At 35.3% G+C, this 16194-nt stretch overlaps 1 protein-coding gene across 3 annotated transcripts in view; it reads left to right on the forward strand.

Annotated features, from left to right (window-relative positions):
- The first annotated feature begins 1725 nt into the window (after window positions 1–1725).
- The window catches only part of SCN9A (sodium channel, voltage-gated, type IX, alpha subunit), a 94146-nt gene continuing 79677 nt past the window's right edge, over window positions 1726–16194 (forward strand). For 2 of the 3 annotated variants that reach the window (XM_008590149.1, XM_008590150.1), the window contains exons 1-7: window positions 1726–2037; window positions 3909–4027; window positions 4382–4471; window positions 5137–5265; window positions 6713–6804; window positions 7806–8018; window positions 15837–15900. In XM_008590149.1, coding sequence (XP_008588371.1) covers window positions 1780–2037; window positions 3909–4027; window positions 4382–4471; window positions 5137–5265; window positions 6713–6804; window positions 7806–8018; window positions 15837–15900 — 965 coding nt within the window. In that variant the 5' untranslated portion in view covers window positions 1726–1779. Of the gene's footprint in view, window positions 2038–3908; window positions 4028–4381; window positions 4472–5136; window positions 5266–6712; window positions 6805–6924; window positions 7017–7805; window positions 8019–15836; window positions 15901–16194 lie in introns of all 3 variants that reach the window. The other variant, XM_008590151.1, reaches the window with a different exon arrangement.

A 16194-nucleotide genomic window follows, 5' to 3' on the forward strand; every position in this document is an offset into this window, starting at 1 on the left:
CTCTATTTTTACACCGGGGTAGGAAAAAAAATAGTTATTTATGTTAATTGTATTCTCCTTTAATACAATGAAACTGGTTTGTGCTGTATGAGTCGGTGTGACTGGTATTCCTTCTTAGAATGTAAGTTCCTTAAAGACAAAAATTGTATTTTTTTTCTTTCTCTCCCAGCCCTAATTATCTATAGTAACATGCCCAGATTAAGTATTTAGTAAAAACATTTAAAATAAACTTGGGTTAGAAGATTAAAAAAAGAAATGCAATGATATATACTATGGCATATCCATTATGTGATAAACCATGGAAAGAGCATTTTCCCAAAAAGCTGAATATGCTTTATACATTCTAAAACATATCATTATGTCTCAAAATGATTGTTTTTTGTTATTTTTAATTGCTTTACTATCACATTTTAAAATACATAGATTTTTTGGTAATAGGCTTTTACTGTGCTCAAGTACCTCGAGGGGAAAATTCATCCATTTTGTTCTAATTGAAATTTATTTTGTTTGACATGGGAATAGAAGAAACCTGGAAAAGAATTAGTTTCAGCACCCTCTTTTTTGCATCTCCACAACCCTGTCATCTCTACTGTGATTTCCATAATTTTTATTTTTAGCATTGGAAGATAAAAGAGCAGAACATGGCTACTCTTAATTCATTCTCCCTCTGTGTGTGGTGATATCACTTAATATAAAAACTTTCAAACTGTTCACAGTGAACTGACCTACTGGAAATTGATATGTCCCAACTTCCAGGCAAACTTACTGCAAAAAGAAAGAAAAAACATTTTTATTTTATAATGAATGAGTTTTTAAGTTATTTTGACTTATTGAAATGAGTCTGTTATTTTTAGAATAAGAACTGCTATTTTTCATGCTCTTTTATTTAAAACATTCCCCCAAATAATACATATGTAGAAACTCAAGCTTCTATTTTTATTCATTTTTTTTCTGTAATTTTTGTAATGTTTTGTATACACATGTATGTTAATTAGGATGGTCATGGTTTGAGTGCATAGCATAGCGATTTTTTACTTTTTATGTTGAATCCATCACAAACATTTTCTAAATTTCATTTCTTCTCTTTGTTCTTCCCAAAACATTTTTACAAATTGGTTTTAATTCAAAATAGAAATACAAGGGGTCTTCAAAAAGTTCATGGAAAGATTCATATTATCTTTTAATTCCACTTTTCAACGAACCCAGAGAGGGGCACCACCAGGAGTAATATCGCAGAGACTTTGAAAAGAGAAAAGTTGACTTGAATTGCACCAAAGGTGAATACAGTTGAAACGTAAAGAGAACTTAGAAAAATTTGTTCAGAAAATCGTCAGTTTTTTACGTTAAAGCTGTAAACTGTTAAGTTCAAATTTTTAAATGAAGATGTTTAGAAGCCATGGAAAATAAATCCTGCCCATTGCCTGGTACCTAGCAGTCCCTTTAAAAAATTAATAATAATTCTATGAACAGGGCTGGCCAGTTAGCTCAGCTGGTTAGAGCACAGTGTTTTAACACTAAGGTCAAGGGTTTGGATCCCCATACTTGCCAGTTGCCAAAAAAAAAAAAAAAAAAAAAAAAAAAAAAAAAGAAAGAAAAGAAAAATTTTCTGAACATAATACTTCTTGTAGTTGACAGAAAAAAAAAAAACCTATGGGATTTTTTGTTATTATTATTTTTTTTAATGTGCTTTTCCTGGCAACCAAACATTTAAGTCTTTGTTTCCATCCAGGCCTCTTATGTAAGGCGTTAAAGGGGAAATAAAATATACAGGATGAAAAGATGGCAATGTTGCCTCCCCCACGACCTCAGAGCTTTGTCCGCTTCACAAAACAGTCTCTCGCCCTCATTGAACAACGCATTGCTGAAGGAAAAACAAAGGAACCTAAAGAAGAAAAGAAAGACAGTGATGAAGAAGGCCCAAAGCCCAGCAGTGACTTGGAAGCTGGCAAACAGCTGCCCTTCATCTATGGAGACATTCCTCCAGATATGGTCTCAGAGCCCCTCGAGGACCTAGACCCGTTCTACGCAGACAAAAAAGTAAGTTTATTGTGACTTCAGTAGTGGGTTTCTATTGACTTCCTTCTGTACCAAAGATATTTTAAATTGAGACGAAGTGGAATTTAGTGAATAACCACATCATGACCATAGATGGGGTATATTCAGAATATGTTCTTTTTCTAATTTTTTACTAAATCTGGTTCTGACATTGGCATACTACTTTTGATTTCTTTTATCTTTTAAAGTGTTTAGTGTAATGATCTGCCTTTTTGGACATGACAAACTGATCCCCAAAATTTCATAGTCCTACCTACTTTTCCTTCTTATAATTAACTCCTCCTATGTGTGTATAAACACAAAAATTCTTCAGAAGTTTTTAATGCAAATTAAAATTGCTAATTTAGATTTTGAAATATCAAACCGAGTCTTTTTTTTTTTTTTTTTTTTTTTTTTTTTTTTTTTTTTTAATTTTAAGTGCAAGATCTTGCCAAGGCTAGACAGTAATGTTGTGATTTTCATGTTAGCTCAGAAGACTTCTGGTAAATGAAGTCTCCCTGTAATTCTGATAGACAGGTGACCCTGTCCCCTCTTTACTCTCATACCCTTCTATTTGCATTTCTCTGTATTATACCTGTCATACCTGTCCTTATTTAAGAGTTACCATGTTCTTATCACTTCTCTGGGAAGCTCCTTGAATAAAAAAGTCCCACCTCATTTATATTCAAACTCCTTTCTTTGCCTCTTACAACATAGTTACTCCCTATACAACCATAGAAAGACTGGATGAATAAGTTTTTAAAAGCACAGTGTTCTGAGATTTAAGAAAAAGATAGTTGTACTCAAGGACTAGGTACTAATTTTAAAACTAACTTTCCATGTAAAAGTGAATTTTATGTTAAATTATGTTTAGACTTAACTCATATAGTGAAAGGAAACAGGAAAATAAAAGGGCATCGGAGAATAATAGATTCTGGTTAGTTTTCTCAAGAGAACATGTGCACCTTCAAGTAAAAAGCCAGATTCACGAACTTCTCTCCTCAATTTGGTGAAAAATGTATATTGCCAGAAGCCCACTTATAAACTTTTATAAAACTAGATTAAACAAAACAACAATAAAAAGACTAAGTTGATGTCTTTGAGATAACACATGATATTTGCCTGCCAACAGTCAAGAAAGAAAACAGGGTTTTGAACTTGGTCTTTCTGATTTCCAAGATAATGCCTTAGGTTGTTTTAATGTTTTGTAGTTACTGTTGTTTGTTTGTTTTTATTTCTTAACTAAATACCGAAGCCATGGAGAATGTCATCCATTATGCAATGGCTAGAATAACATATTTTAAGAATGTTTGATTCTATTTATATTTTTTTAAATTACTATGATTAGTAGAAAGCAAGTTCGTTATGTCTTTTATTTTAGCTATTATTAGTATTTCAACTAAAACAGGGAAATTGAACTGCGTGATTGGAAGGATTCTTCCAACTCTGACATTCCTTAAATTTATGAAAATATTTTTGGAAAGAATGCGTATTTCATGTCATTTGCTGCTAACCATGACAATTGCCAGCAAGTATTAAAATTCTCAAGGTGTTAAGGTAAAAATCACTGATAGCTACAAGTGGTTACTGCTGAACGAATAAGAAAAAGAGAAGACAGTATTTCGGAAGCTCTAAGTAATACATGCTCTTAAATAGCTCAATTCATAATTTACTGGGAAGAAATGGACTTAGAGTTCACTGGCCAAGGTGACATTGATAGCTGCATTAAGGCATTGGAACCAAATTGCTTGTGTCTGATGGCAGTGTTTCTTTAATAAAACACTGCCCTGTAGAGATGAAAACTGCTGGTATTGATGTGCTAGACTGAAATTTTGTATTCTCAACTTTATACTGTTTTCTTTTTCTTCCTGCAGACTTTCATAGTATTAAACAAAGGGAAAGCAATCTTCCGTTTCAATGCCACACCTGCTTTGTACATGCTATCTCCTTTCAGTCCACTGAGAAGAATATCTATTAAGATTTTAGTACACTCATATCCTTTTCAAAACGTTTACTTACAATGGTACTTTAAGGCATAGGTTTTGCTGTTTTATTTAAATATAGATTTTAGTCCTTTTGCACCTTGAAGGATTCTGGTTTTAGTTTATCAATTTCAATAGGATTTGGTGGAAGACTCAGAGAAGGTTGGGAGAATGGGAATATTAGCCTCTTATTATATATTCATTTTATTTATTATTCTCTTGTTCAAAGAGACAAAAAAGTAGTTTCTATGCTCATTCAGAATTATTTTCCAGGGAGAAGTTGTTATCATTTCAACAAGTATTATCTCCAGCAATGTAAAGGTCCTGTGGTGGGTGGTCTCTTATATTCCTTGATTCTAAGCTACCTTCTTCAGCATGCTTATCATGTGCACTATTCTGACGAACTGTATATTTATGACCCTGAGTACCCCTCCAGATTGGACCAAAAATGTAGAGTAAGTGGTTACAAGTACATTTTAATAGAGTTTTAATATTATCATTTTCATCCTTTTCTTTTCCTGCCAGGAGGTTACTACATCTATAAAAATTGTACTTATCTTCCCATGTTATACAGTGGCTTTTCTTTTTCAGTTCTTTTCTTCTCTGTATTATTAACCCACTAGCAGTAGATTAGAATAATTAGATGCTACTGTGTTTTTAGTTGCTGCTGTTTTTTGGTTTTAGTTTTTTGTTTTTTTGATGGCTGGACAATACAGGGGTCAAACCCTGGAACTTGGTGTTTTCAGCACTGTGTTCTAAACCAGCTACTGTGTTTTCTAGGTGAGTGAACTCATCAGAATCCCTGCCCTTTTCTTTAAAATGTCACATATCTCTTATTCTCAAGTGTATTTTTGATAGAAACAAAGTAGGAATTTTCTAGGCAAGTCTAATACCTATGTTCGTTATTTCAGATACCTCTCCTTTCTGGGAGTGTTTCTGATGTGCATATTTTAGGATTTTCTGGAAAGATCTCTACTGTAGTTTATGAGTAGGTTCATAAACCAACAGTCATCCTCCAATAGATACCTTCCTTGGGTTAATCAGAGAAAAAAATTTATTGAGATTTACATGGTGCTTTATTCTCCTCATATCTAATATGCTCATGGATTCTTGTGTTTAGGTACACTTTTACTGGGATATATACTTTTGAATCACTTATAAAAATCCTTGCGAGAGGCTTCTGTGTAGGGGAATTCACTTTCCTTCGTGACCCATGGAACTGGCTGGATTTTGTCGTCATTGTTTTTGCGTAAGTACTTTCAGTTTTTGAAATGGCAAACACATGAAAATCTCAGAAGTGCGGTATTCTGTTAAGAACAAATCTTAGGGGTCTGATGTTTCCTGCATGTAATAATTGCATTTAAAGGTAAATGAAAGTTAGTCATTGATAGTTAAATACTGGATTGTTCAGAAAGTATTTCCCACTCAAAGGTGTCTGACATCAAGACCGATCATTTTCCTCTGTGCTTAGCACTTGGATTGATAGTCTATGCAATGCCAATTAGGTGACATTTTCTCTAGGTTCTTATTTAAAAGTAAATAAAACCTGTAAGATCACCAAAAAAAAAAAAATCTCAGTTCTTTAATTACACATACACTGCTCTTTTTGTTAACCTGCACTATTCAAGGGCTAATAAATGTATTAAAATATAAAGTAAATATTTTTACAAGAGTTGTCACTGCTTACTAAAACTAACAGTAATTCACTGTATATGCATTACATATGCATCCAGTTTATTTTCAATGGAAAATATTACAATAAAATATAATTTTAATTCATTCACGTCAGTACTCTTTTCCCAAATGTATTTGCCACAAGCATTTATTTTTTCAACCTTAAACTGAGCTATGATATTTTTCCTTTATCACTTTGAATTATAAAGGTAATTTATATTCACTGGAGCCATGTAGACAATTCAGAAGGGTCTTAAGATTTCTAGTTTCCGATTCCCTTACCCCACTTCCTTGTCCATCAGGCTCCCTCCTTTTGAGGTCATATATGATGCTGCAGTTCCATCTGCTGTCTGCTGATAAGAAAACATGGTGTTAGAGAAGACTACCTCTTCTTGTGGGACTCCTTTTTCTATTAATACAAGTATCACATGATAAATTTCATCCTTTTAAAATAATACAATTCAATATTTTTTAGTACATTCACAAAGATGTGCAACCATCACAGCTATTTAACTTGAGAACATTTTCGTTACCCCCAAAAGAAACTCCATACCTATTAGTGGTCACTTCCATTCCATCCTCCCCCAGCCCCTTAGAAACCATTCATTTACATTTTATCTCTATAGATTTGCCTAATTTGGATGTTCGTATGAATGGAATCATACAGTATGCAGCCTTGTGTGTCTGGCTTCTTTCACTTAACATACTGTTCTCAACGTTTTATAAGAAATTAAAAATCTACATTACCATAATATTGAGGGTCTAATAATTGAAGAATTTAATTGTTATTTAGGCATTTAAGTGTATGAAACCACATCAATAATGTAATATTTGTATTTTGTTTGCATCAAATGAATCAAATAAAAGTAAATTAAATTAAATTAGTTATGATAGGAAAAAAGACTTGCAGAACTATACATTTAAAAAAGAAGTTCCAAACATAGAAAATAACTTGACTAAAGGCATGGGTAAGTATCATAGATTCTCTCTAAATTCTGAATAACTCTGATTTAATTCTACAGGTATTTAACAGAATTTGTAAACCTAGGCAATGTTTCAGCTCTTCGAACTTTCAGAGTATTGAGAGCTTTGAAAACTATTTCTGTAATTCCAGGTAAGAAGTAACTAGTGTGAAGCTTTAGGCCACTCATAACTCCAGTTATTTGGGAGTTGTTCTTTGTTTGTGTGTGTGTGTGTGTTGTCACTGTGTTTGTATATAAACTCCCTATTACAGATATGTGACAGAGTTTGTGGACCTGGGCAATGTCTCAGCGTTGAGAACATTCAGAGTTCTCCGAGCATTGAAAACAATTTCAGTTATTCCAGGTGAGAGGGGTTAAACACTAGGGCTGACTTTGATCTTTTGGAGGAAAGGTTAAAAAAACCTTTCTCTTATACAATTTTATGATTAAATTTGGTTCCTTCTGTTTTTCATAATTGTTACTAAAAATCAGCCTTTGAGTTTAATCAATTGCATGGGTCTTGGAGGATGAAGATGACCAGCTGGCTCACATCTCAACTTGAAAATTTCTCTCCTGTAAAGAACTCATTTTTCTTTTGCTTATACAGGAAGGAAAGTTTCAATTCATTTGAATTGCTTTTTATACAGTTAAGAAAAAGAGATAATAAATATGAGCATGGGGGTATTGCATGACACATTGTTTTTTACCTTTCCTCAACAAACCATTTCTTAACAGAAAACTAGTTCATTATAAGTTGTCATTATGTGCTGCAATTCAAATCTCGTATTTGTTTTGGTGCTGTTACAGAGAGATGGTTTGTTTGACAAGCTACTGATTTTGAACTTATAAAATTTATTTTTACAAATAAGTGTATATGGTTTGAACAATCAAATTATTTATTTTGACAACTTGAATATTCTTTGGGAATATTTTACTATTTTTAATCATTTGCTATAATGTATAGAAACAAAATGCATATAAAATGGCAAATCCAGCCCTTTGGAGCTAGTAGGCTTTTTTTGAAATTCGGTTACTTAAGGTCATTGATTTGATATAATGCATGCATTTCTAGGAAAGCTTGCGTTTTGTTTTTGTTTCTCATTCAGAGGCTTTATGTCATGATGAATTATTTCCCCCGCACCCCCTTTTTCAGGCCTGAAGACCATTGTGGGAGCTCTGATCCAGTCAGTGAAGAAGCTCTCTGACGTCATGATCCTGACTGTGTTCTGTTTGAGTGTGTTTGCTCTAATAGGACTACAGCTGTTCATGGGCAACCTGAAGCATAAATGTTTTCGGAATTCACTTGAAAATAATGAAACATTACAAAGCATAATAGAGACTCTTGAGACTGAAGAAGACTATAGAAGTAAGAGTGTCCCTGCATTTTTTTTAATTGATTATGAATGTTCATGGGATACAAAGCTGACTGTCACCATCCGTGCCCAAGATGTGATGGTCAGATCAATAGTATCAGCATTCCCATTACCACAGATTCCAAATTCTGATTATTCCCCATGTCCACCACCTAATTAATCCCCAACCTCCCTCCCCCCACTCTCCCACAACCCTATGTATGCTCTCTCCCTCTGCGAGAACAATGCACCATTGTGGTCTTTCTTTCCTTCCTTCTTTCTCTCTTAGCTCCCACTTATAAGTGAGGACATGTGGTATTTTTCCCTCTGTGCCTGGCTTATTTCAGTCAACATAATTTTCTCCAACCTCATCCATGTCGCAGCAAATGGCAGAATTTCATTCTTTCTTATGGAAGAGTAGTATTCCATGGTGTATATATACCACATTTTCCTTATCCAGTTGTCCGTCGATGGACATTTAGGTTGTTTCCATATCTTGGCTATCGTAAATACAGCTGTGATGAACATGGGAGTGCAGGTATCCCTTCATCATTGTGATTTCCATTCCTTTGAGTGCATACCTAGAGGTGGGATTGCCAGATTGTATGGTAGATCTATCTGTAGTTGTTTAAGAAGCCTCCATACAGTTTTCCATAGTGGTTGTACTAATTTTCAGTCACACCAACAGTGTAGGAGTGTTCCCTTCTCTCCATCTCCTTGCCAGCATTTGTTATTCTCCATCTTTTTGATTATAGCCAGTCTAACTGGTATGAGGTCATATCTCAATGTGGTTTTAATTTGCATTTCCCTGATTATTAGCGATGTTGAGCATTTTTTAAGGAGCCTATTGGCCATTTGTATGTCGTCCTTCAAAAAATGTCTATTCATCTCCTTTGTTCATTTCTAAATTGGGTTCTTTGTTTTTTTAACTGTGTGGTTGCTTGAGTTCCTTGTATATTTTGGATATTATCTTGTCAGATATGTAGTTTGAAAATATTTTCTCCCATTCTATAGGTTGTCAGTTCACTATGTCGTTTTCTTTGCTATGCAGAAGCTTTTTAGTCTGATATAATCCCATTTGTTTATTTTTTTATTTTGTTTCTTGTGCTTTAGGGCTCTTGTTCATAAAGTCTTTGCTCAGTCCAACTTCCTGAAGTGTTTCCCTTATATTTTCCCGTATTAGTTTTACAGTTTCAGGTCTCATACTTAAGTCTTTAATCCATTTTGAGTTGATTTTGGTATATGGTGAGAGGTGCAGGTCTAGTTTCATTCCTCTGCATATGGATATCCAATATCCCCAGCACCATTGATTGAAGAGGCAGTCTTTTCCCAAATGTATGTTTTTGTTGCCTTTGTCAAATACGATTTGGCTGTAAGTCCATGGGTTGATTTCTGGGTTTTGTATTCCAAAACAGAGGCCATTCTCCCAAACTCATTCTATGAATCCATTACTACCTTGATACCAAAACCAGACAAAGACACAACAAAAAAAGAAAATTACAGACAAATATCTGATGAACATAGGCACAAAAATCTTCAATAAAATACTAGTAATCAGAATACATCAACACAGCAAAAAAGTTATACACCATGATCAAGTGGGACTCATCTCAGTGATGCAAGGATGATTCAACAAATGCAGGTCAATAAATGTCATATACCACATCAACAAAATCAAGGACAAAACCATATGATTATTTCAGTAGATGCAGAAAAAGCATGTGACAAAATTCAACATCACTTTATGATAAAGACTTTCAGCAAATTAGGTATAGAAGGAAAGTATCTCAAAACAGTAAAAGCCATCTACAACAAGCCCACTGCCAATATCATCCTGAATGGGGAAAAACTGAAGGCTTAAGAACAGGAACAAGACAAGGATGCCCACTTTCACCACTCCTATTTAACATAGCACTGGAGGTACTAGCCAGAGCAATCAGGCAGGAGAAAGAAATAAAGGGCATCCAGATTGGAAAAGATGAAGTCAAACTGTCCCTATTTGCAGATGACATGGTTCTATACATAGAAGACCTAAAGACTCTATCAGGAAACTCTCAGAGCTGATTAATAGTTTCAGTAAGGTTGCAGGACACAAATTCAACACCCCAAAATCAGGTGTGTTTATATTCTTCAATAATGAACTAACAGAAAGAGAAATCAATAAAGTAAACCCATTTACAATTGTCACACACACACAAAAAAAAACCTAGGAATCAATTTCACCAAGGAGGTGAAAGACCTCTACAATGAGAACTATAGATCACTACTGAAAGATATTAAAGGATACACAAAAACGTGGAAAGATATTCCATGCTTTTGGATTGGAAGAATTAACATTGTAAAATGTCCATACTACCCAAAGTGATCTACAGATTCAGTGTAATCGCCATCAAAATACTAATGACATTCTTCAAAGAACCATAAAAAAACTATCGTAACATTCATATGGAACAACAAAAGACCCTGCAGTTGTTAATAGGTTGATATAATGCCAAAAGCATCACTCTCTTTTAACAACAGAATGTTGCTTTCAATTTCATTATTTCAAAACCACTCAGATATCTAGAAAGTTGCTACAGTGCGAATTTGGATCATTTGATATAGGATTTTCATAAATCTTCCTGATTCTAAGCTTTCTAGCAGTACTGGCAAAAGGAATATGAGATAGTTCTATTTCCTATAAGATTAAAAAAGAATTAATTTGCTCTGGAGAAATAAATGTAGCTCTGATTTAATATTGAACATTATATTTATATGATATATGTATAGTTTATTATGTAATACATACTTATATTTATTATATAATGTGGTATACTTGTATGATAATATAGTTATATTTTTGTGCTTATTAGATTATATTTATAACTAAAATACATCTTATATTAATCATGATATAATGATAATATCAATTATGAAACATTAATATGTAGTATTTCTAAATATTTGTATAAAACAAAACGGTTTGCTCAGATTTGTCAGCACCATCCTCATAATTAAAGATGAGTTTCACAGCTGCTTCAATGGCTGTCCTCCATATAGGCTGTTGGCATCACATCAAAGTTTAATTTTGTAGTTAGTTCTGTAGGAACTGTGTGAGATGATCTGTACACACAGTCTCAGAAGACTGCTTAATTCTGAAGTATAATTTAAAGTATCTCACATAAACATGAACTGCATGTTCTCTAAACAATTATCCCCTAGCACAGTGTCTCTCGGTGGAGCTGTTGATGAATATTGGGTGAAAATGAGATCAAGGTTGTACTTTCTGTCTAACACCTGAATGTGTCTGTAATATGTTGCCCACATGAATGCATAAACCTTAATAGAAAATTTGATCCAGGGTGAGGTGGAAATCAAGAACCTTTCAAATATGTGTGCTTTTGTTAGATGGAGATCTGGGAGGAAAGGTAAGGATTCTACTTGGATAATAGTATTATGCATAGTTTTTAAAATTTGATTAAATGTGTCCTTTCCCACTCACTGGGGAAGATAAAATAAAGCTCAGGGGCTGAGAGAGTGACTAGACGAGAAGATCTCTTCAAGAGGGTGGCATTTAAGTAGAGATAATAGGAAGCCATAAAATAATGTAAGGGTGGATGTAAGTATGTGTAATGGGGGTGCTGCTTCAATAAGAAGAGACAGCCTGTGCAATGGCCCTGAAACAAGAAAGAGTGTTATATGTTTAAAGAATGGAAAAACAGCAGTGTTGTCACACTTTAGCAAGGGAGAAGCAGAGTGGCAACAGAGAAAACAGAAGGAAAAGGCAGGGTCATATCATGCAGGATGTTTTAGCCCATGGAAAGTGGTTTGTTTTTTATTTTAAATGCAGTGGTTCTCATCACCGTATATGCCGTATAGACAACTGATTGCGCAAGTGTGGACTGGAGTAAGGGAGACTACTTGGGAGGTTGTTTCCACCATGCAGGCAAGAGAGCATGGAAGGGAGAGGCTTTCTCTAGAGTGCTGGCAGGGAAGTGGAGAGAAGTATGAGCTCAAGATAATCTGTAGAACTTGCTGATGGATTAGAGAAGAGAGGAAGACTTGAGGATGCCTTGTCAGTTTGGGCTGCAATAACTGGATGGGTAGCAATGGTCAGTGAGGGAAGTGTGGACAGGTTTGTAGAGGAAAGTCACTATTAGCTAGCTAAAGAGGAACTGCCTTGTTCGGAGATATAAATTCCAAGTGATCCTCAAAAAGAAAGTACACACACACACACACACACTCTTCTGAACATCCCTGATGTTAATAAGCAGGTAGAAGATGGGCAACCTGGTGTTTAAAATAATATGGTGTGTAGAAGATGCTCAACTCCACAACCGTAATATCTAGAATTCAGGTAGAAAGGAAGACCCAGAAAAGGACACAGAGAAGGAGCATCCAGAAAAGTAAGAGCAAGTGAAGATAAAAATAATGAATCAGAGAGAAGAAAGTATATTGTGAAAAAGGCAGTGTTTGTGTAGAATGATGCTGCAAGGTCAAGGTTTAAGGATGATGAAGGTAGAAAAATATGCATGAGCATAAACAACATGGAAGTCACCAGAGAATTTTATGAGAAAATTTGGGGGAGTGATAGGGGCACAAGATCAGACTAAGGTGGTTACAGGGGTGAATAAGAGATTGGAAAGAAGAGATGATAATATGTGTAGACAGTTATTCCCAGAAATTTGGCTGTAAAGGGAGCAGAATAATGGCTGGCATTTTTTTTAGAGATTGGTTTTGATAGCGACATTTTTCTAGTGATAGAAATGAATTAGTAGCAATATATGAACAAATTCAGGAAAGAGAGGGAGAAGTCAAGTCCTTGAGAAAGTGAAATAGTAAAGGGGAAAGACATTTCCATTGAAGCAGAAGGAAAGACGAAGGAGTAGACTGCAGAGTTATCAAAAGATTAAGTCCAAACCCACTGGCTTTTATTTCCTCGGAGAAGTGTAAGATGGGATCATTGGCTGAGAACACAAATGTGGAAGGGGAAATTCTAATACACTATATAGCTGTCTTAGGGAATGGGAAATTGAGTTTCTTTTGAGTATCAACTCGATGTTAGAGATCATTTACTTAAAATGTAACCATTCATTTGGTTGTGAGAGTTTCTCCATTTGGGAGCAAGCACGGAAAAGTTGGAGGCTAGATTATATACAGGTTGGGGGTCTGCCAGGTTAGTATGATAAGCAGAGAGATGCATAGAAGTTGAGGAAATTGGAAGGAAATGATGGTAATGAGTGCCCATGGATTTAAGATGGACAAAGAAAGCAGCGAATCCAGTAGTTGGTGGATATATCGTGAAAAAGTGGTGAGGTAAATGAATTGGCATTCTTGAGGAAATCCAAGAATTATAATGGTAGAGGGAACCTACATAGGGGGGTCCTAGAGCAAAGCCTGTTCAGAGGTGTTTTTCAAAATTCATTATCAAATAAATGAACTCACTGTCTAGCTTCCTGTTTTAAAAGATATAATTTAATGTCTAGTAATTTAATGTCTGTTGTTTAGAAATTATTGTGAAGTGTTCTACAAGACCAGAGTGAGCGACTCACATTGCTTCACCTTTCATCGTTCTTGCACTGAGTTCAATTATGGTAGCCTGGCAGCGTGCTCGTACGGTTAGCTCTGGAGCCCATTCTTAGAACATAGAACCTCAATGATTGATAAACATAAACCAGTGTTATTTTACAGAATAATTCTAAAGTAATCCTCCCATAATTAAATATTTTGGAGGTTTATGTATGAAAAATTGCATCTAAGGCTCCCCCATCCTCACTCCACCATGACCTTTCTTCCTGAGGGATAGGAGTTTTTAGAAAAAAAGGCTATAAATGCACATTCTCACCTGAATTTCTACCTCATACTAAGAGGCTTCATTGTTTTATTTGTATATTCTAGGAAAGACAAAATGATGATGTGTAAGTCAGTCAGTGAGTCTTACCTGAAACTGGTTAGTAGTTTAATAATAATAGCTCCCATCTTTGAGCAGCCAATACAGAATCTTGTGGATCACTCTATGAAGTGTTTTACATACTATTTATACTGTGTGTCCTATTAATACTATGCGATAACTCTATAAGGTAGGTATTCTTATCTACATTTTACAGACCTAGTGGCTAAGGCTTAAAGGCTTAAAGAAAATTCACCTACATAGGAAGGGTTAGAAGCAACATTTAAATCCAAAAATAGATAACTTCAAAGTCTTTATTCTCCCATTCCTCCAAACTCTTCTAATAGTCACATTTTTTTTCTTTGACTTGAGTCAAATAGGAAGTTGAGCCCTTATTTAAAAGGATGGATATTTGGGAGAGATGACAGAAGCTTTTTTGTCATTTACTATGCAAGGTTGGATCTGCCCCCAGTCTTAGGAATAAGCCTTAATAGTGAATGATGGAAGAGATTGAGACCCTTCACCACTGAAAATGTGCAGAAAGGGTACCATGAAAGGTGAAAAGTGAAAAGTATGCATTTATTTCAATGTCATGTCTTCAACATCTGGAACTTGGGTAGGTCCTAAATAAATAACGATTGGTGAATGAACAATGAAGGAATTTTGGAAGACAAATTTTATTCATTTATAGTACTGACTTACTGACTCCTTTGTGTCTTCTGGAGTACTTCGGGATTTTGTCAGGGGCTCCCTTTCTTCTCTCCCTTCTACCCGCCCCCCACCTTCCTTTCTTTTTCCTTCCTTTCCCTCCCCTATCTACACTTTCTCTCTGGGTGAATTCATCAAGTCGCATGGCTTTGAAAACCATCCGTCTGATGATAACTCCCATCTTTGTATCCCCATCCTTGATGGGTCTGCTGACCTCTGGGGTCTCATATCAATCCAACTGCCTACTTGAAAAATATAGTTTAATACCTATAATAATCATGTCAAACTAAGCATGGCTAAGACACAGCTGTTGGTTTTTCTCCAGGCCTGTTCTCACCCCTGTCTTCCTCATCTCAGTAACTGGCACCACCAACTCCCCAGTTGCATTGTCCTTGTTTCCTCTCCCTTACACACACCCCACATGCCCTTCATCAGCAATTCCTCTACTTCCATCCACTTCTCACTATAGTCACTTGACTGGTCTTGCCACTTCCCACTTACTCTTCTATAGTTTACTGCCTACAAAGCAACCACAGTGACCTTTAAAATTGCTAATGGTACTTCATATCACCACTTCCTACTTCTATTTCTTCTATTCATAATTAAAATCCAAACTCCTTTCTGTAATATGCACAGTCCTGCATGATCTGGTGCCTGCCTACCTTTGCCACCACAATCCTCCCTACTTGCCTCGCTGTGGCCAGACTGACCATCTTGCCAGTTCTTCCACACAGCAGCTTCATCTCTGCCTTAGGGCCTTTGCTCTTGCTTTTCCATCTACTCAAGTATCTCTTCACCAGGGACTTTACATGGCTGGCTTCTTTTTCACATTTAGGACCCAGTTCAAATGCCATCTCCTTAGAAAGGCCTTCCCTGACCATAGCTTAGCATGTTGTCTTAATTTTCTTTAGAGCATCGTCACTATCTGAAAACACCTTGTATTTTTATTCAATTACTTGCTAAGTGTCTTTCTCCACCCCAACCTCCACTCTCACCTAGACATAAAGGAAACTCAGCAAAACTAGTGATCTTGCTTATTACGTTTATCATTATATTTACTACCTGGTTCATAAAAGGTTATCAATAAATATTTGAAGGAGAATATATGAGAATGTAATAAATAAATGGATGCATATTGCCTGGGACCAGGCCTGAATGTATGTGTATATGTCGGTATTCATTAACTTACCTGCTATATCACTCTTAAAGCTTAAACATTCTGTAATGTTACATTGTTCAAATTCTTCCTAAACAGGATATTTTTATTACTTGGAGGGATCCAAAGATGCTCTCCTATGTGGTTTCAGCACAGATTCAGGGTATGTAATATTTGTTTTGTTTTTAGTCTAAAGGCTGCAAAAGAAGGAAAAACATGCCCAATCACTTTTCTAATTAGAACCTTGGATTCTAAATTGTTTCCATGTATTTCATGGCACTATGTGACTCATTCTGTCCCACAGCGAATCCAGACTTTAAAATGTTCACAGTTAAGGAAGACTTTGAGGTAGTGCTTGAATTAAAACAAGATATAGATCATATAAATCTCAAGAAAAATTATTTCCAGAGCCCCCTCTCCCCAAAAGTTGGTTGGACAGTTTCAAGCCTTTTCTTTA

The sequence above is a fragment of the Galeopterus variegatus genome, unplaced genomic scaffold, assembly GCF_000696425.1.
Source record: "Galeopterus variegatus unplaced genomic scaffold, G_variegatus-3.0.2 Scaffold5873, whole genome shotgun sequence".
NCBI classification, from domain to species: Eukaryota; Metazoa; Chordata; class Mammalia; order Dermoptera; family Cynocephalidae; genus Galeopterus; species Galeopterus variegatus.